Source organism: Triturus cristatus, chromosome 3_2 (genome assembly GCF_964204655.1).
Source record: "Triturus cristatus chromosome 3_2, aTriCri1.1, whole genome shotgun sequence".
Taxonomy (NCBI): Eukaryota; Metazoa; Chordata; class Amphibia; order Caudata; family Salamandridae; genus Triturus; species Triturus cristatus.
The window spans coordinates 587,228,508-587,250,154 of record NC_140584.1 but is presented as its reverse complement, the minus strand read 5'-3'; the positions used below and the strand labels follow the sequence as shown (position 1 = coordinate 587,250,154).

The window sequence follows — 21,647 nt, the reverse complement described above, 5'->3', positions numbered from 1 at the left end:
CTGGCTCTCCTTTGAAGGAAGAGGCAGAGACAGACTCCTCACTGTTAGAGAAGAGGATGTCAGAAACTACAGAGTCCTGAAGAGTGTTCTGGTAGATGGGTTAGGCTTAACCACTGAACAGTACAGGTTAATGTTCAGAGACACCCAAAAGACACAGACTCAGGACTGGTCTGAATATGTTGAATGTGCCACTAAGGCTTTGGAGGGTTGGTTGCTGGGAAGTAAGGTATCTGATTTTACAGGATTGTATATTTTGATGATGAGAGAACAGATTTTAAATAACTGTCAAAACCAGCAACTGCATCAACACTTGGTTGACTCTGATCTGACCTCTCCCCAAGAATTGGGAAAGAAGGCAGACAAATGGGTCAGAACCAGGGTTAAGCAAAAGAACCAGAACCAGGGCCAAGGGGGTTATCAGAAGAAAACAGACCAAAAGGGTGGAGATCAGAAATCTAAAGACCAGAAGTCTTCAACAGGGCCCCAAACTACTGCTAAGGAGGGTGGGTCCCAACAACAGTCCAAAAAGAAGAAAGAAGGTCAAAAGAAACCCTGGTGCAATCATTGCAAAAATACAACTCACTGGACTAGTGATTGCAAAAAGGGTGGAGCCCCCAACACTGTTGCCCCTAAGGCACCTGCTCCCAGTACTACTGTTAGCAGTGTTGGTCCCCAGACAAAGGGTGTAGTGGGAATCACTATGGGAACTGAAGGAGATTCTGACTTAGACAGAACCCTGACACAGGCAGTCTTGATCTGTGATGGGGACATTGATTTGTCCCTGACTGTGAGCCCCAGTAACCTGGGCAAGTACAGACAGACTCCTTTAATTAATGACAAAGTGGCTCAAGCCTACAGGGACACATGTGCCAGTGTCACTATGGTGACACCAGGCTTTGTGGACCCTGGACAGTACATACCAGGTGAGAACTACCTGGTGACCAATGCCAGCAATGCCACTACTTCACATAGTGTGGCAGTTGTTAACTTCTCATGGGGAGGGGTAACTGGCCTCAAAAGGGTTGTGGTTAGTGCAGACCTCCCAGTAGAATGTTTGTTGGGCAATGACCTAGAGAGTTCTCTATGGTCAGAAGTGGAGTACAGGACTCATGCAGAGATGTTAGGTATATCATCACATGTCCTTGCTGTGACCAGGTCACAGGCCAAAAAGTGCCTCACTGAACCTCAGGTCTTGGATCCTGGAACAATGGACCAAGCACCTACCAAGAAGAAGAACAGGAGGGTCAAGGCTGTGCCTTCCCCCCTGCCTCAGAGTGATGATCAGCCTTCCCAGGAAGCTGATCTAGAGGACCCTGAAGGAACTGTCCCTGAAGAGCTTGAACCTGATCAGGTTGAGTTTCTGGGGACAGGGGGACCTTCAAGGGCTGACTTGAGGCAGGCTCAGTTATCCTGTCCCTCTCTTGAACCCCTCAGACAGCTGGCTGCTGCTGAGGCTGCTGGGAATGCTCAAGGTACCCATAAAGTGTATTGGGATGAAGGGCTCCTTTATTCAGAGGCTAGAGACCCCAAGCCTGGTGCTACCAGGAGGTTGGTTATACCTCTGCAATTTAGGGGCTTCCTTCTTACCTTGGCCCATGACATTCCTTTAGCAGGACACTTAGGCCAGAACAAGACTTGGGACAGACTTGTCCCTCACTTTCACTGGCCTCACATGAATGAAGATACAAAGGAGTTTTGTCGCTCCTGTGTTACCTGCCAAGCCAGTGGCAAATCAGGTGGCACAACAAAGGCCCCCCTAATACCACTACCTGTGGTGGGGGTCCCCTTTGAAAGAGTGGGAATAGACATAGTGGGTCCCATGGATCCTCCCACTGCATCTGGGCACAGATTTATACTGGTGGTAGTGGATCATGCCACCAGGTATCCAGAGGCAATTCCCCTTAGGACCACTACAGCACCTGTTGTGGCCAGGGCCCTGCTGGGGGTATTCTCCAGAGTGGGGTTTCCTAAGGAGGTAGTATCTGACAGAGGTACCAACTTTATGTCAGGATACTTGACAGCTATGTGGAAGGAATGTGGTGTCAACTACAAGTTCACCACCCCTTATCACCCACAATGCAATGGGCTTGTTGAGAGATTCAACAAGACCCTAAAGGGTATGATCAAAGGATTACCTGAAAAGCTCAGGCGAAGATGGGACATCCTTCTACCCTGCCTTCTGTTTGCTTACAGAGAGGTCCCACAAAAAGGAGTTGGCTACAGCCCCTTTGAATTGTTGTTTGGGCACCCTGTGAGAGGCCCACTGTGTTTGGTGAAGGAAGGATGGGAGTTACCTCTCAAAAAGCCTAAGCTAGACATAGTGGACTATGTACTTGGTCTCCGCTCCAGGATGGCTGAGTATATGGAGAAGGCATCCAAAAACCTTGAGGCAAGCCAGGCCTTACAGAAAGCTTGGCATGACCAAAAGGCTGTCTTGGTTGAGTTTCAGCCAGGACAGAAGGTATGGGTGTTGGAGCCAGTGGCCCCAGCAGCACTCCAAGACAAATGGTCTGGACCCCATACAATCCTGGAAAAGAAGGGAGAGGTCACCTACTTGGTCGACCTAGGAACTCCCAGGAGTCCCCACAGGGTACTCCATGTTAACAGGCTTAAAGCATATGTTGACAGGGCAGACATGGGCTTGCTCATGGCTACAGATGAGGGACAGGAGGAAGAGAGTGACCCTCTCCCAGACCTGTTGTCTCAGAACCCTGAAGATGGCTCAGTTGAAGGAGTGACCCTTGGAGGCAACCTCACTGCCCATCAGCAGACTGAATGTAGACAGGTTCTACAATCATTTTCACATATGTTTTCCTTGATACCTAGTCAAACTGACTGGTGTACCCATGTGGTGGACACTGGTGACAGTCTGCCTGTAAAGAACAAGCTTTACAGACAACCTGACCACGTCAGGGACTGTATAAAGGCTGAGGTACATAAAATGCTGGAATTAGGTGTCATTGAACCCTCAGAGAGCCCCTGGGCTAGCCCAGTGGTTCTGGTCCCCAAACCTCACACCAAAGATGGCAAGAGAGAGATGAGGTTCTGTGTGGATTACAGAGGACTCAATGCTGTCACCAGGACAGATGCACACCCTATTCCAAGGGCAGATGAGCTCATAGACAAACTAGCTTCTGCAAAGTTTTTGAGCACATTTGACTTAACAGCTGGCTATTGGCAAATCAGATTAGCTGAGGAGTCTAAGGCCAAAACAGCATTCTCAACCCCAGGTGGGCACTACCAGTTTGTGGTGATGCCCTTTGGTCTGAAGAATGCACCTGCCACCTTCCAAAGGCTGGTGAACCAAGTCCTTACTGGGTTGGATGACTTTTGCGCAGCATATCTGGATGACATTGCTGTCTTTAGCTCCACCTGGGAGGATCACCTGATCCACCTGAAGAAGGCTCTTGAGGCTCTGCAAAGGGCAGGCCTCACTATCAAGGCTACAAAGTGCCAGATAGGGCAGAGTAAGGTTGTATATTTGGGCCACCTTGTAGGTGGAGGCCAAGTTCAACCACTGGAGAGTAAGATACAATCCATCAAGGACTGGTCCCCTCCAACCACCCAGACTCAAGTTCGAGCTTTCTTGGGCTTGACTGGGTACTACAGGAAGTTTGTTAAGAACTATGGGTCCATTGTGACTCCTCTTAATGATCTGACATCCAAGAAGATGCCCAAAAAGGTTCAGTGGACAGTAAGCTGTCAAAAGGCATTTGATGACCTGAAGGAGGCCATGTGCTCTGCACCTATCCTGAAAAGTCCTGACTACTCCAAAGAGTTTATTGTCCAAACAGATGCTTCTGAGTTGGGTGTGGGAGCTGTGCTGTCACAACTTAATGTAGATGGTCAAGACCAACCCATTGCTTTTATTAGCAGAAGGTTGACCCCCAGAGAGAAGAATTGGTCAGCTATTGAGAGGGAGGCCTTTGCTGTGGTGTGGGCCCTGAAGAAGCTGAGGCCATACTTGTTTGGCACTCACTTCAAGATTCAGACCGACCATAAGCCCCTCTTGTGGCTAAATCAGATGAAGGGTGAAAACCCCAAACTGCTTAGGTGGTCCATTTCCCTACAGGGGATGGACTTTACAGTGGAGCACCGGCCAGGTACTGACCATGGGAATGCAGATGGTCTCTCCAGGTACTTCCACTTAGGACATGAAGACGAGACTGGTCAAGGCTAGTTTAATGTCCCAGCGTTTGGGGGGGGGGTTGTGTAGGAGAGTAGGGTCTGCTATCCTATGGTCACCCCAAATTTTTGCTTTTTGCTTCACTGGTTTTTGACATATTGAGGCTGTGGGCCTGCCAATCAGACCCCCAGCCTGCTGTTCTCTCTACTAAATTAAAACTATGCACCCTAGGTGCATAACCAATTGGAAGTGGATCACCCTGTCAGCCCCTGTACCAGTGTACACTAGGTACCCAGGGCATTGGTGTACCCAAGGCCTGCCAAGGGCTGAAGCATGTATTATGCCACCCCAGGCTTGGCCTAACAATCTGACACAACTGGCTGATCACTCAGCTGGGGTAAGTTGGTGTAATCACCTCTTACTTAGGTGTAGTATACCTATACCTAACCTTAAATGGGACACCTGGTAACCTATAAGTCACTCCTATGGCAGGCCTTAACAATCCTGAAGGCAGAGTGCTTGGTTCCAGGTGAGATGGTGCTCTGGCATGAGCTGAGCCTGTCTGCAGTGGTCGGAACAACTTCCTTCTACTGTTTCCAGATATCGTCATACCATATACTCTTAAGTGCATTATGAACCTCGCGGTTAAATGCTATCTTTGGTTTGGCTTTATCAAAACATGTCGAGTAAGGTGTCATACGAATTGGAATACTAACCCCTCGCCAATTCTGGCGACGGGGTTAGCATTCCACCCTTCTAGAGGGACACGACATGTACAGTACCTGAAACCCGGGTAAAATCAGACATAGTCTCAGCTCCACAAAATGGATGCTGCCACCACAGACACAAGTCTGCCCTCCTGCTGCTGGGAGTCCTTCCAGCTTGGGAGGTGTGGACAAAGGGTTTCCTGCCAGGGGAGGTGCGTGCACCACCCCAGACAGGATTTTGTGTATTGGTCAGGTAGGGCTTGAAAGAAACCAGACATGCCTGTGGCTCACAAGGAGCCTCGGTGCATATGCCAGTTCAAACCGGTCCTGGGGCACACCAGTCCCGGGCCTGGGGCGAGCTGGACAAAGGATTGGGGGTGTAACCACCCCCCTTCCTGGTCCCACCCATAGGGAGGGACCTAGCAGGTAGTCCGGCCCCTAGAATCCGCTTAAAGGTAGGAGCTGTGTCCTAAGACTTCAGACATCCTGGAATCAACTTAACACTAAGAAGAAGACGGGAACTTCGACGCTCTGCTGCACAGAGGACTGAAGCCAATCTCCCCTGTGGTCAGGGAGTGACCACCTTGCTAACGCAAGCACCATCCAGCGAATCAACGTCTGCTTTGCCGCCGCCTCCCGCCGGAGCCCGAGCCCAGAGACTGACCAGACCTGGACCTCCAGACCTCTCACCGCCCGATCCACAGTCCCTGAAAAGAGGAGACCCGTGGAGGCACCGAGACACGTGGAGCCAGCCATCTTGGAACGACTACGACAAGCTGACAAGTGCAACAACCGAGGCTCCCTCCAAGTTGTGCTTTGGGATCTGAGAAGCCCCAACACCCGAGCAGCATCTGCACCAAAGGTGAGCCCTCCAGCATCTCCACGATCTGCGTGGGGCCCTTCTGCATTTTGCCACTCGACGCGCCTAACCGGTTGCTGGCCGCTGGCTAGTAGCCATCTTGGCGACGAACTCTACGAAAAACACCGCTGGTCTGGTTGCTCCAGACTGGCCCTTGCTCCCCTCCAAAGGAGCAGTCCTTCTGACCTTGCTGGTCAGAACCATCAGCTTATTTCCTTTTCCTACAACAATTGCTTTTGCCAAGGCTTGTTTGCTTCGATCAAGTCGCCGACACCGCCGACAGCGAGAGCCTGCGTGGGACAGCTCGTGAACCGACTCCTGGACGTCGTCGACCTCCAGGGACCACGTGGCTGCAGAGACAAGCTACACCTTTCTTCCTGTTTGCACCCGACATTGCCTGGTACCCACCTGGTGCCACGCCGGTCACTGGCTAGTGACTGTGAACACTGTCCCCTCTGCTTACAGGTCTTCAACATCTCCGATCCACTCTTGGATCCACTGCATCTCTCCCGGACCGACCGCCTGCAGCATCTTTGTCTTCAGGCTCCACGGAACAGATAGAAGAAACCCGACGCACTTCGAGGCCTAGGCACCCGCTTCCCGTGGGTGAGGTAAAGCTGGCACACCTGTGCCCAAGTGTAGTATTACATCTCTAGTGCCTGTGTTCCAAATCTTGAGTTCCTAGTCCATCCGGAAGATCCTCTTTGCAGTAACTTTGTCCTTTTTACGCACCCATTGAAACCTATGGGAGCACGCGTGTGACTATTTGCTCTGCACACGCCACCCGTGGACCTCCTGGTCACTAACTGAAGTTAGCTCCTTGTAGGCCCAGCGATTCTAGAGGCCCTAGGCCTTTTCCCTTTTCTGTTCGTGGTACTTATACCACTATTTTAGTATATGGTTCGAGTGGCCACCAGGGCCTATCCATATAAAGTGCAACTTCTGTGTATTCTGTGATAATCTTGTTTGACGATTTGTGCTCCTGTGCTCATAAAGAGACTAGGGGTTACTTTGAGAAATAAATACATATATATTTTGAATATATATCTGTGTGGTGTCCTTTCATTGGTATAAAAGGGGGTTGCATTTGGTAAAACAGCTGGCTTAACACGTTTCAAGAGTTTAGCCTCAAAGACTGCTTAGCCTACGCTACCACTAGGGCAGCTAGTCCGAAAAGGTTGACTTACAACCACACCATAAGGGTTGCTTGGCATGGTACAAGGTGATCACTTTAACTAGTGAGCATCATATACCAGGCCAACTTCTCACACACCTGAATGTGCTTTTGTGCTCTAGCATCCTGTTGGAAACAGCCCACTCCCACTCCGCAGGGTGGTGATGGACTCCCCGAACACACTGTGGTAGCTTGGCTCGAGTGGTCAGGAAACAGGCGCAGTGCTAAGCATACAATATACCCATACAATAACCATGCGTGCATCCGTTCCAAAAACGACTCTACACCGTAAAAATTATGAAAATATTCTTTCTTTATCTTTTCTCTTAGTTGCTGATTGGAAAAATAAATAAGACAATCACAATATACAAATTTAAATAGTGCAGGTCAAATAAATACTGGCTGTTTGATGAAATAAATAGGGGTGATCATAAATCACAGGGCATAAATACAAGTGCAATATATACAGACAATTAAATACTTTGAGGCAATAAATACTGTACCAATAAATATTGTACACCATCGAGTCCTGTGGACCTATAAATATAGTGCAGCAATAAATAGGTAAAAACTCAATAAATACAGTATCCCCAATAAATAATTAAAAGTATACAGCAACACTCATGTAATCAGATGACACTTCAATTCTTAAGGGCTGATATGGCCCAGGCCCAGCTTGTAGGGTTGTGGAAGGCTTGAGGGGGGGCTACTCCCTGGCTGGGACAAGGCTGAGGCCTAATCTGAGGTAGATCAAAGGGGGGAATACCAGTGCCCTGGCTTTCTCTCTCCACACAACCTCTCTAGGTTAGTCCCAGTTCACCCCTTGCACAGTCAGGTTGGTTTCAGCACCTCCCTAGCCCCTTAGAGCAGTCTCTCAGGTCTCCACAGGGCCTTAGGCGCCCTCTACTCCACTTACTGCCCTTTTTCTGATGTTCCGACGCCGCTGGAGTCGTGTCGACGCCGTGAGGCGGTTCCGGTTCGGTCTCGGCGGCCTCGGCACAATGTCAGTTCTTTGACGACGCCGGCAGGCGGCTCCGGTCCGACGTCGGTGGCCTCGGTTTGATCTCGACCTCCGATTCGACGGCGTCGGGCAGTCTCTTCACGAAGTCGACTTCGGGCGGCTCCGGTCCGATGGCGCTCTCGGCTCCGATGACGTCGGCCGGCCTGGCCTCGCTGTCGACTTCCGGCGACTCCGGGGTGCGATCCTCACCCCCGACCTCCGGTGTTCCTCCTCACAGGTTCCGGGCGACTCCGGAGTGCGATCCTCACTCCCGACCTCCGGTGCTCCTCTACCTCGGTCTCCGACGACTCCGGAGGGCGGACTTCACTCCTCCGATGACGCCGCTCGCTCGACCTCGGTTCACTTCCTTCTCGACCCTTGGTATTCCTCTCGACCTCCGCCGGCGCCCTCTTACGACCTCAGGCGGCTCCGGGTACGACGTCTGCTACCTCAGTCAGCGCCGCTTCTCCACCTCGGGCTCCAGGTCTTCGGCTACTCGACGCCAGGCTCCAGGGAAACCAGTTCTCAGGTCAGAATCTTGCTGCTTTCTTGGTTCTAAGGCCTGTTCCTGCTGTCCAGGTCCTTAGGATGGTTTTCTTCTGACTTCTTCCCACACAGGGCTATAGGCTGGGATCCATCAGTAGGGACAAGTATCAAGGGTGGGTTTATGGACCCCACTCCAGGCACAAGTTTCCACCCCTGCTGCTTCACTCCTTCCTCCTTCACTGTCGTGCTCCTCTCTCTTCACCAGTCAGGTGCCAACTGCCAGCTCCAACTGCCAACTGCCTCTCTTATCCTCCCAACATTCTAAACGGTCTCCAACTGTCACAGAGTTCTGGAATCTCCTGGAATGTTCTGGAAGGTGCTGGTAGGTTCCAGTGGATGCTGGTGATGTCACAGGTGGCCACCATTTTGTGCTCCAGGCCCTCAGACAGAAGTTTCAGGGGTAGCTAAAATGGCTCCCTGAATCTGCAGCAACACTAAAAAGTCTGGTGGTTCCCAAAAAGGAGAAATTCAAACAGGGTTTGAGGCAAAAGTGGGACAAAATAAATAATGATGAGGAGGGACCACCCAAAGGGCTGACAGGTCTAACACGCGTCCCCCCCAGCTGAAAGTGGGGAGAGCTACCCAACCCCTTGGGAGTTCTCATCACTAAGGCGGAAATACCTTGAGAGACCGTCTGCATTGGCGTGGTCCACTCCAGGCCGATGTTCCACCTGAAAGTCCATCCCCTGTAGGGAAATAGACCACCTCAACAACTTGGGATTCTCCCCCTTCATTTGCATCAGCCAACGAAGGGGTCTGTGGTCGGTCTGAACTAGGAAGTGCGAGCCAAACAGGTGTGGCCGCAACTTCTTCAGAGCCCATACCACTGCAAAGGCTTCACGCTCTATTGCACTCCACTTCTGTTCCCTGGGAAGTAGTCTCCTGGATAGGAAGACCACGGGTTGATCCAGACCCTCTTCGTTGAGTTGCGATAACACTGCCCCAATGCCATGTTCTGATGCATCTGTCTGGACAATGAACTTCTTGGAAAAGTCTGGGGCCCTTAAGACCGGGGCCTCGCACATGGCTTTCTTCAATCTCTCAAAGGCTTGCTGACAAGCCTCCGTCCAGACTACCCGTCGAGGTTGTTTCTTGGACGTGAGCTCCGTGAGAGGGGCTACGATGGTACCGTACCCCTTCACGAAGCGGCGATAGTATCCCGTGAGGCCCAAAAATGCTCGGACCTCAGTCTGTGTCTTGGGGAGTTCCCAGGCCATGATGGCCTCGATCTTCGCCTGGAGGGGCTGCACCGTTCCCCTACCCACCAAGTGTCCAAGGTACACTACCGACCCCTGCCCGATCTGGCACTTGCTGGCCTTGATCGTCAATCCAGCTTGTCTCAGGGCCTGGAGAACAGCTTGCAGGTGACGCAAGTGATCCTCCCAGCTGTTACTGAAGACGGCTATGTCATCCAGATAAGCAGCAGAGAAACTCTCCATTCCGGTGAGGATCTGGTTTACCAGGCGCTGAAACGTGGCAGGTGCGTTCTTGAGCCCAAAGGGCATCACACAGAACTGGTAGTGGCCATTGGGCGTGGAGAAGGCTGACCTTTCCCTTGCTCCATTAGTCAAAGAGATCTGCCAGTACCCTGAAGTAAGGTCAAAGGTACTTAGATATTGGGCAGCTCCCAGCCGGTCAATTAATTCATCCGCCCTAGGGATCGGATGAGCATCAGTCTTTGTCACTGAATTCAGTCCCCGGTAGTCCACACAGAACCTCAGTTCTGGTTGGGCACCCGGTGGTGCAGCTTTTGGTACTAACACCACCGGACTGGACCAGGGGCTGCTAGAAGGTTCAATCACTCCTAGCTCCAGCATCTTAGTGACTTCACTATGAATGCTGGCCTTCACCTTGTCTGACATCCGGTAGATCTTGGACTTCACAGGTGGGCTGTCTCCTGTGTCCACGTCATGGACGCACAGGTGAGTCCTACCCGGGACAAGGGAGAACAACGAAGAGTACTGCCCCAGGACCTGGCGACAGTCCTCCTGCTGTTCAGGAGTTAGAGATGGGGAGAGAATCACTCCCTCCACCGACCCATCCTTTTCCTGAGACGCAAACAGATCAGGGAGAGGCTCGCTTTCCACGTCCTCTCCTCCGTCAGTCACCATCATCAAGATGACTTCGGGCCTCTCGTGGTGGGGTTTGAGGCGGTTGGCATGCAGCACCCGCAGGGGCTGACGAGGGGTCTTCAGGTCCACCAAGTAGGTAGCCTTACCCTTCTTCTCCAACACCTCAAAGGGTCCTGACCAGCGATCCTGGAGGGCACTAAGCTCTCCAGGTTCGATCACCCACACCTTCTGGCCAGGCTCCAACTCCACCGGGTGAGCGTTGTGGTCATACCACGCCTTCATTACTGCTTGGCTGGCTTCCAAGTTGTCAGAAGCTTGCTTCCACAACTTAGCCAGTTGGCTCCGGAAGGCCAGCATGTAGCTCACCACATCCTGGGGGAGCTTTCTGGGAGTTCTTTCCCATCCGTCTCTCACCAGGTTGAGAGGTCCACGTACAGGGTGCCCATACAGAAGCTCGAAGGGGCTGAAGCCCACTCCCTTCTGTGGCACTTCCCTGTAAGAAAAAAGTAAACAGGGTAGGAGGACGTCCCATTTCCTCCGCAGGCTTTCAGGCAGACTTCTGATCATGCCTTTTAAGGTTTTGTTAAACCTTTCCACCAGACTATTGGTCTGGGGGTGGTAAGGAGTCGTGAACCGGTAGGTCACTCCACACTCCTTCCACATTGCCCGCATATACGCTGACATGAAGTTGGTCCCCCTGTCGGACACAACTTCCTTGGGAAAACCCACTCGGGTAAAGATTCCCATCAGGGCCCTTGCCACAACAGGTGCTGTTATGGTCCTCAGAGGTATTGCCTCTGAGTACCGTGTGGCATGATCCACCAGAACCAGGATAAACCTGTGACCAGCTGTAGTTGGCGGATCTAATGGACCCACAATGTCGATGCCCACCCTTTCAAAGGGGGTGCTAACGACAGGAAGTGGTTCCAGGGGAGCTTTCAGCTTCACCCCTGTTTTCCCACTGGCTTGGCAAGACACACATGTCCGGCAGTAGGTATCGGACGACACTTTCATCTGAGGCCAATAAAAGTGTGGGACAAGACGGGCGAAGGTCTTGTCTTGCCCCAGGTGTCCTGCCAATGGTATCTCATGAGCCAACTCTAAAAGGAAGGCTCGATAACGTTGAGGGACTACCAAGGCTCGTGACGATCCATGTAGGGGTGCCTTGGGTTCACTGTAGAGGAGGCCATCCTCCCAGTAAACACTGTAGTTCCCTTCAACGTTCCCTGCTGCCTGGGCTTCGGCCTGTCGCCTCAGCCCCTCAAGGGTAGGGCACTCCCTCTGGCCCTGGCAGAATTCCTCCCTGGACGGGCCTCCCTCCACGTGCCACTCGGCCGGGATGGGTAAGTCCTCCAGGTTGGTAACGTCCCCCTCCGCAGACTCCTGGTCCACCACCTCCGGTGGCCTATCCGTCCTACGGGGTGGAGACGCCGAGGCAGGCTCCTCCTGTCCTCGGTTCTTCCCTTGACTGGCAGCTGGCTGGGCCTTTGTTCCAGGCTCCAGCCGGAATGAACTCCCTCTTCGGGTAGTCACGGACCTTGTGCTAACACAGGCCCAGTCAGGTGTACCCAGCATCTCGGTGTGAGTCCGGTATTCCACCTCCTTCCAAGCGTTGTGCTCCATGTCATTCCCCAGCAGACAATCGACTGGCACGGCAGGGCTTACGGCAACTCGAAGTGAACCTGCAACCCCCCCCCATTCAAAGGGAACCTCGGCCACTGGATAGTGGCCTGTTCTGCCGTCAGCCATCGCGGCTGGGTGGAGTACATCGGGAATTACCTGCTCTGGAGACACCAGTTGGCTACGCACCATAGTCATACTGGCTCCTGTGTCTCTCAGAGCCTCCCCTCTTTGGCCGTTGATGGTGACCCACTGCCCATACTTTGCGGTATTTGCGGGCACCTGGATCTTAGGAACCATCTCCCGTTCTCCCAGGGACACTAAAGTGACACCCGCCCACTCCCTTCCCTTAGTTAAGGGCATCTCCTCCCCGAGCACTACACTAGCTACTCCGGGGGGCTTTCCTCCAGTGGGAGGGGGTGATCGTTTCTGACACTTCGGATCTCCTTTATAGTGTCCAACGCCACCGCACTCGTAGCAATGGACAACCCTTGGCTGCTGACTCTGGCCAGGATTAGGGTTTCTGGGTGGGTTAGCCTTAGAGGTGAATCCTGTTCCCTTCCCTTGGAAGTTATTTTGGGGGCCTTTGGAGAACTCCTTTTTCTTTTCCCCTCCCTCTTTCTTCTGGGGGGCGCCCTGTCCGGCCTTTTGAGTATCCCCTCCAGTCCCCCTTGTGGACACCCGGGTACTAGCCCAAATGTCCGCCTCCTCAGCAAGCTTCCGGGGACTGGTCAGCTTGCTATCCACCAGGTGTTGCCGCAGTTCAGGGAAACATTTCTCGAGCAGGTGTTCCTTCAGTACTAGGTCGAACAACTCCTCGTAGTTCCTTACTTCACTGCCCTGAATCCAACCTTCCATTGCCTTCTTCGCATAGTCCAGGAAGTCCACCCAATTCTGCGTGCCCAGCTTGTGACTACCCCTGAACTTCTGTCTGTACTTTTCAGGTGTTAGTCCAAACTTTCTGATGAGCGCCAGTTTCATGGTGGGGTAGTGGGTTTGCTCCTCCTCTTCGAGGGCCAATAAAGCATCCCTACCAGCTGGAGGCATGTACTTATACAATCCCCCTCCCCAATACTTCGCTGGAACCCCATGGGCCCTCAATGAGACCTCATAGGCTGCTAGCCACTTGGCGATGTCGTCACCCGCCCCATAGCTCGCTACAATGTCCTTTGGCAGGTAAGGTTTGGATTCCCTGGTGGACTCTTGGTTTTGGCTGCCACCATTAGGAACAGGTTGTGCCCCGATTCTCAAAATCTGAAGATCTATTTCTTTCAGTCGCAATTCATGGGCCATCCTCTGCTCCTCTTTCTCCTTTTCCAGCCTGGCTAAGTCCCATGTGAGCTGTCTTTTCTCCCTCCGGTCCGTTAGCTCCACTTCAGACAAGCCACCGCTAGAGGCACTGCTGCCCTTCCTAGAAATGGTTCTGGGCCCTGCTGACAGGTTCCCCACCTCAGGTTGGTACATCTCAGCCCCCTCAGGGTCAGGCTCTCCATCCCTGTCTTCCTCCTCAGCCTTGCTTTCCCTGCGTGCCTCCCCCCAAGCCCTTAAGCTGGTTTGAAGTGCACCCTTCTTTGCTCCTGGGGGACAGTACACCCCCTCTCGCTGGCAAAACTCCCTGAGTTGGGCCACAGTGTACGTGTCTAGATTTTCAAGAACAAACTCCATCTTGCCCACTCAGGTTAGAGGACAGGTTTTTGTGCAGTAACTATGCAGGGGGGTACCTTTAATAATACCTCCTCCCACCACCAGAGTAAATTTGGAAAAAACAAAAACCCACAATTAGGAAGGCCGCTGTGAGAAAACTCCCGGTGTAGGCCTATGGACTACCCACAGTTATTGTTGAGTATACGTAGGCACAGCTCTATCCCACCACTGAACACCAATTTATGTTGGAAACAGCCCACTCCCACTCCGCAGGGTGGTGATGGACTCCCCGAACACACTGTGGTAGCTTGGCTCGAGTGGTCAGGAAACAGGCGCAGTGCTAAGCATACAATATACCCATACAATAACCATGCGTGCATCCGTTCCAAAAAACGACTCTACACCGTAAAAATTATGAAAATATTCTTTCTTTATCTTTTCTCTTAGTTGCTGATTGGAAAAATAAATAAGACAATCACAATATACAAATTTAAATAGTGCAGGTCAAATAAATACTGGCTGTTTGATGAAATAAATAGGGGTGATCATAAATCACAGGGCATAAATACAAGTGCAATATATACAGACAATTAAATACTTTGAGGCAATAAATACTGTACCAATAAATATTGTACACCATCGAGTCCTGTGGACCTATAAATATAGTGCAGCAATAAATAGGTAAAAACTCAATAAATACAGTATCCCCAATAAATAATTAAAAGTATACAGCAACACTCATGTAATCAGATGACACTTCAATTCTTAAGGGCTGATATGGCCCAGGCCCAGCTTGTAGGGTTGTGGAAGGCTTGAGGGGGGGCTACTCCCTGGCTGGGACAAGGCTGAGGCCTAATCTGAGGTAGATCAAAGGGGGGAATACCAGTGCCCTGGCTTTCTCTCTCCACACAACCTCTCTAGGTTAGTCCCAGTTCACCCCTTGCACAGTCAGGTTGGTTTCAGCACCTCCCTAGCCCCTTAGAGCAGTCTCTCAGGTCTCCACAGGGCCTTAGGCGCCCTCTACTCCACTTACTGCCCTTTTCTGATGTTCCGACGCCGCTGGAGTCGTGTCGACGCCGTGAGGCGGTTCCGGTTCGGTCTCGGCGGCCTCGGCACAATGTCAGTTCTTTGACGACGCCGGCAGGCGGCTCCGGTCCGACGTCGGTGGCCTCGGTTTGATCTCGACCTCCGATTCGACGGCGTCGGGCAGTCTCTTCACGAAGTCGACTTCGGGCGGCTCCGGTCCGATGGCGCTCTCGGCTCCGATGACGTCGGCCGGCCTGGCCTCGCTGTCGACTTCCGGCGACTCCGGGGTGCGATCCTCACCCCCGACCTCCGGTGTTCCTCCTCACAGGTTCCGGGCGACTCCGGAGTGCGATCCTCACTCCCGACCTCCGGTGCTCCTCTACCTCGGTCTCCGACGACTCCGGAGGGCGGACTTCACTCCTCCGATGACGCCGCTCGCTCGACCTCGGTTCACTTCCTTCTCGACCCTTGGTATTCCTCTCGACCTCCGCCGGCGCCCTCTTACGACCTCAGGCGGCTCCGGGTACGACGTCTGCTACCTCAGTCAGCGCCGCTTCTCCACCTCGGGCTCCAGGTCTTCGGCTACTCGACGCCAGGCTCCAGGGAAACCAGTTCTCAGGTCAGAATCTTGCTGCTTTCTTGGTTCTAAGGCCTGTTCCTGCTGTCCAGGTCCTTAGGATGGTTTTCTTCTGACTTCTTCCCACACAGGGCTATAGGCTGGGATCCATCAGTAGGGACAAGTATCAAGGGTGGGTTTATGGACCCCACTCCAGGCACAAGTTTCCACCCCTGCTGCTTCACTCCTTCCTCCTTCACTGTCGTGCTCCTCTCTCTTCACCAGTCAGGTGCCAACTGCCAGCTCCAACTGCCAACTGCCTCTCTTATCCTCCCAACATTCTAAACGGTCTCCAACTGTCACAGAGTTCTGGAATCTCCTGGAATGTTCTGGAAGGTGCTGGTAGGTTCCAGTGGATGCTGGTGATGTCACAGGTGGCCACCATTTTGTGCTCCAGGCCCTCAGACAGAAGTTTCAGGGGTAGCTAAAATGGCTCCCTGAATCTGCAGCAACACTAAAAAGTCTGGTGGTTCCCAAAAAGGAGAAATTCAAACAGGGTTTGAGGCAAAAGTGGGACAAAATAAATAATGATGAGGAGGGACCACCCAAAGGGCTGACAGGTCTAACACATCCGTAATCTGACTTTCCGAGTAGTCATGCCTACATATCGGCATTTACACGGACACTCAATCCAGTAAATCAAATTTTCACTGTTACAATTAGAGAAGGTTCTTTGTTCCCAAGGCCTACTCGTGCCAATGTCTATGGACTTCGAGTGTTTTGTCTGTGGGCAGATGGTACAAGCACCACAAGGATGGTCTCCCTGGACCGCTGGTAAATTCCATAAAGTTCCGATTTGGCGTGGCTTTAGTTCTTTAGGTCGAGTGTGAACTAATTTATCTCGAAAATTCACTCCTCTCTTTAAAGAGAATAGTGGTAACTGAATTTTATCTTTACAGGAATTCAGAAGCCGCCAGTGTTTCTTGATGCTTTTCTGGATACCATTGGTTAGGGTACTGAAGGTATTAACAAAAGTTAAGCGATCCATGGGGGGTTTTTCAAATGGAGGTTCTATTAAAGCCTCTCTGTTGTTATTAGTGGCTCGTTTCAAAGCCTTTTTGATCAATCTCTTAGGATACTTTTTTCCAATCAGTTGTTCTGTAAGATTATGAGCATGAAGTTGGTATTTATCTTGTGTGGAACAGTTTCTTCTGACACGTAGGAATTGCCCATACGGTAAGTTGTCTCTTAGTGATTTCGGATGCTGACTATCGTATCTAAGAAGAGAGTTCCGGGCTATTGGTTTCCGATAAAGTTCGCTTTCCAACCCTGAAGGGGTAACAAAGATAGATAAATCCAAGAAAGCTAGTTTATCTTTGTGGACCTCAACTGTAAACCTCAAAAAATCATTTCGAGTATTCAGCCATTGTAAGAAAGCAGAGATTGAAGTCAAATCGCCTCGCCATACTACAAAAATATCATCGATGTAACGCTTCCATAATCTGATTGAATCATGGAAGGGGTTGTCGGAATTAAGTACATATTTTTGTTCGAAAGTGTGTACATATAGGTTAGCCAGGCTTGGAGCAAAAATGCTTCCCATGCTGGTACCTGAGACTTGAAGGTACACTGTTTCTTCAAATTTGAAGAAATTCTCTTTCATTGCTAGATGGGCGAGTGTCATAATGAAATGGACAGGAGTGATGGAATCTAGCTCGGTTTCATTTAAAATGGAGGCAACAGTGTCTAATGTTTAGTCTTGTGGAATGGATGTATATAGTGATTCTACATCAAACGATACTAAAAAATCTCTCTCTGTGTCGAATTCCACTGTTGGTAATAAACGCAGAACATCTTTTGTATCTTGTAGATACGTAGGCATTTTCTTGACCAAGGGCCTCAAAAAATAGTCGCTAAACCAGAAGGTGCATTTCCCCACTCTGTCACGACAACTGTTGGGAACTGTGTTCGTAGTTTCTGTAGACTATGTAAGCAAACTCCGTCTGACCCAAATTATAGGTTTAAGGAAGCTTTATGAGAATTTTTTCTTCGGTCTATATTTGTAAGCAGAGGAAGACTATTTTACATACATAACAATATGTCCATGCTATTTTAATAAAGATTTTCTTGGAAAGATCTTTTTTGGGAAGAATTTTTGAAGAGTGTCGGGACAGAATCCCTATTCTGGATCTAAATGCGATCCACCAGACAGTAACCATAATAAGAGTCAAATATATAGGAGACTTTATGAAGACCCGTTTATCTATGGTTTACTTAATAGTATTCCCTCTATTTACAGGGTGGGGCCTCCATCAACCTGAGTAACTACCGGGTGAGGTGAGGCTTACTCCTTGTGCAAAACAGGTAAGCACTTGGAGTCATAATAATATTGGCTATCACCAATATATATCAAGAAATTGCTGTACAGCTATATCAAGAGAGCGATATACTCATTACAGACATTGCATTTTTTCATGTTCTTTTTCTTTTCACCATGTATAGGTAATACAAGTATACCTCTTGCACGAAAGGATGCACACCGAAAAGGTTGTATTTACACACTTGTATATAATTTTTATTTAGACACATACATTGTTGCAGTAGCAATACAAATATGGTTTAAGGTCCTGAAGAAAGCCAACGACCATTGAGTCGGGAAGGCTGAAACATGTCGACCGTATTGTAGTACAGCCTATATATTAAAAGCTGTCTTTGCACCAATTTTTATCCTAAGGATTAGTAGGAATATCTTGAATAAACAGTTTTTCTTTCCTCGAACTCCTTTTTTAAAAGAAACTTCACTTTTTTGCACTGCACCCTTTTGATATCATTTTTGATATTTACTATGATTGAGCCAGTGATCTTTGCTGTTCTTTCTCCTTCCTAGCTTTAAGTTTGGTGATCTGTTTGACACCCACACCACAGATAGTACCTCTTTTTGGAGAGGTTTATAGTGGTGGGAAGGTTGGATATCCAGATGATGACACTGACCAGTCTCTGGTAATTGATGGAAATCCTTCTAAGTCAAACTGTACTTTAAGGCTTTTCTTTTGCATGTCTTTTGAGTTTCTCTTGAATGACTAGACCACCAGACTCCTTTGGTTCATGATGTCTTGTCATCTCACACACCTTATAGTGGCTCTTCCCATCTCGGCTTTGATCCAGCCGTGCAGCTAGAATAACCTAACATTTGAAAGACCCACTGTTATAGCACGGCTCCGTCTCGCTCTGCTTCTGTTTCCTCTATGCAGAATATGACGTTCAGTGGGATCTGACGGTAGGTCCTTGCACAGCTGCATCACCAACAGCATATTTGTTTTAAACCAGTGCTTAATTTGGTAATAGAATTAGTGCCAGGGCCCACAGTTTTGCTCAGAAGCTCCTTGCGCCGCTATCGAATGTCGGGTGCCGAACACCAAGGCTGCCTAGTCTTGATTCCACCCAATGCCGCTTTCATCCATCACCCAAAACTCCCGTCCCTTCATCTAGTCTACTCTGCGCCTTTGTTATTCAAAACAACATCAACCAATTTATTTATTTGATATAGCGCTATCTAGACCCGGAGGTATCAGAGCGCTTTACATGAAGTTCCACATTGTTACAAAGTTACATCAGTTAAAAGTTACATCTGTTGCAAAAAAACATTTAAAGAGCATAGAAGACGAGATAAATGAAGCGTAGAAGGGTAGTGGAGTAAGGTAAAAGGGTAGGAGGGAGATACGGCGGAGAGACGAAGGAAAGTCTGCCCAAAGTCCGGCTAGGTAGGTGACGGCCGAGAGGGAAGTCCACAGCCCATCTCCTCTATATTGTAATGTTAGTTATAATGTTGATCTATGGGAATGCATTGTAATGGAATGCGTAGTAACATCATGCAACCACTGTGCATACAAGCATGCTTGTCTGGGGGAGAAGGGGGGGAGAGGTGAGAGAGGGAGGCAGAGGGAAGAGAGAGAGGAAAGAGACAGACGGAAGCAGGGCTCGAGAAATCCAATCGCCCGCTTGCATTTGCGAGCCAGATTCAATTAGGGCGAGCTATTTTAGGTCCCTCTCGCCCTTTCTGGCGAGTAGGAAGACAAAGTGACTTTTGACCTCTGTCTCTGAAAGCAGAGGAAATGTGACAAGGCCGCAAGATCCAAAGGCATCACCATTGTTCACAAAGTGAATGAGCAATAAAAATGCCTTTAAATCCTGTCAACCTGTCACACCTGCTCCAATACCTTTACCATTGCCGAAGGCGCTACTAAGGACGGTATAGTCTGCTTGGTTTACCTCACGTACAGGCAGTTGAATATTTTTCATGATTGAGTATATTGGTGTGTTTCATATTCCTCGACCCAGCCTTCAGAAAGCTCATTTGCTGACCCGTCAGAGGGAAACGTGCGTCGATTGTGTGCTTTGTTTTACCTCAGATAGAAGGAAAAAACAATTACCACAGAGGTTTGGATTGGATCTTGATGACTCCTATCATGTGATACATACAGCAGTGAACCATGATTCCTGAATGTTTCTGGTAATATGCACGTTATGTTGAAATAACCCTCTAACATTAAATTCCTCTGAATCATGCCCAGTCAACATAAGACATACTCCAACACTGCATATTTTCTTTTACCTCTGGTAAATATATTCTGCTGTTAGTTTTACCAGTGGTGGTCCATAACAGCTTTAATTTACTTCAGAGGTATATATTGTTTTGATGTTGGTTGAGTTGAAAATATAGATCATGGCTGGGCCACGGTATAATGGCAGGCAAGCATTGTACTTCTGGCTTTCCTCAATTGTTGTCAGGAACCATATTTTAATTTTACTCGCCCATTCACACTTTAGTGACTGTTTCTGGAAAGAAACCACTTCCATTTAAATTGATAATTCTTCTCTGCTGTTGAATTCACTGTTTGTATTCTTATTTGATGCTTTCTCCTCAATTTGAGATTTATTTAGTATTTTCTTTTTCAGTGGCGTAGCTTAGCTGTCATCCTGTGGAATGGAGATTTCCTCCCATCACTCACGCCTGTTACACCAGCTGAACGAGCAGCGCCAGCAGGACTTATTTTGCGACTGCCATATCCTCATTCAGGGGAGGACTTTCAAAGCTCATCGAAATGTGCTGTTTGCCAGTAGTGGATATTTCAAAATGCTCCTTTCCCAGAGTTCAAAAGAGGCATGTCAGCCAACCGCAGCAACTTTTGAAGTCTTCTCACCTGAAACATTCCATGTCATCCTGGACTTCATGTATACAGGCAATCTCGCTCTTAATGGGCAAACAGTCATTGAAGTCATGTCGGCAGCTAGCTACCTTCAAATGACCGACGTCATTGGTGCCTGCAAGACCTTCATCAATTCCTCATTGGACATCAATGAAAAAGAACAAGCTGGCTTCTCGCCACTCTCAAAACTAGACAAATGTAGCAATGGGGATAGACAGCCCAACGTATATAATGCAGAATGGAGGACAGGAACCAGCCCCTCTCGCCATCAGCCAACCTCTGATCCGGGTGATTTCCTCGTTAGTTCCAGTTCATGGGGACACCACAGCAATCAGCCACCCTCACAGATGGAGTTCCAAGAGCAGAAGCCACGTCCAGGCCCACAGGTTAGAAAATGGGGCATTCTTGGAAAGCCCAGGCAGCAGATAGGCCGCTCCCTTATTCCTGATACTGGACCAGGCAAATCCTTAGCAGTTGGTGATGACCCCCGAAGTTCCAGATATACAGCAACAGTGGGTGCCAATTCTCCTGCAGGAGTTATAATAGAGATTGTGGAAGATGAGGAGCCCGGTGGCCTGCATGGTCAGGAGGTGAAACAAGAGCCTGTATCCCTCAAGGAGAAGAACCCTCCCAAACACACAATGGAACCTGACCCATACAGCGGGGTTGTAGGCATCATGGAAGGCTACGGAGAAGGTGAGAAGCACCATATTTCTTAAACCTGTCAGTTTCACTTGGAAAGGTTTTTCCTTTTTTCTAATGTCTTTGAAAACAGAGCCATGAATAAATAGCACTAAAATTCTAGAACAGCGGTTCTTAAACTTTTGACATCTGTGGACCTCTAAGAAATCACATTTGGAAGCTGATGCAATTTCTATGTATTGAACCTCACAAAACTATAGAAACAAGAATAACACAACTTATCTAATATTTTGAAATTATTAACATCGTAGTAGGGATGTTGGAGCTTTTTAAAATGTAGGATTTTTTCTAAAAGACAAAGAGGCTAGAATGTAGCATATCAATGTGTCTGTTTGTTTTTGCTCCTAATGTATCTTGTTTTCTTTGGCACATAAAAGCCCTACCATCTTCAGTGGAACCTCAAGAAGG

At 49.5% G+C, this 21,647-nt stretch overlaps 1 protein-coding gene across 3 annotated transcripts in view; it reads left to right on the top strand.

Moving 5' to 3' along the window:
- The window catches only part of LOC146857774 (zinc finger and BTB domain-containing protein 8A-like), an 81,041-nt gene that overhangs the window by 33,628 nt on the left and 25,766 nt on the right, over positions 1-21,647 (top strand). For 2 of the 3 annotated variants that reach the window (XM_085648390.1, XM_085648391.1), the window contains exon 3: positions 20,287-21,233. In XM_085648390.1, coding sequence (XP_085504516.1) covers positions 20,315-21,233 — 919 coding nt within the window. In that variant the 5' untranslated portion in view covers positions 20,287-20,314. Of the gene's footprint in view, positions 1-17,629; positions 17,695-20,286; positions 21,234-21,647 lie in introns of all 3 variants that reach the window. The other variant, XM_085648392.1, reaches the window with a different exon arrangement.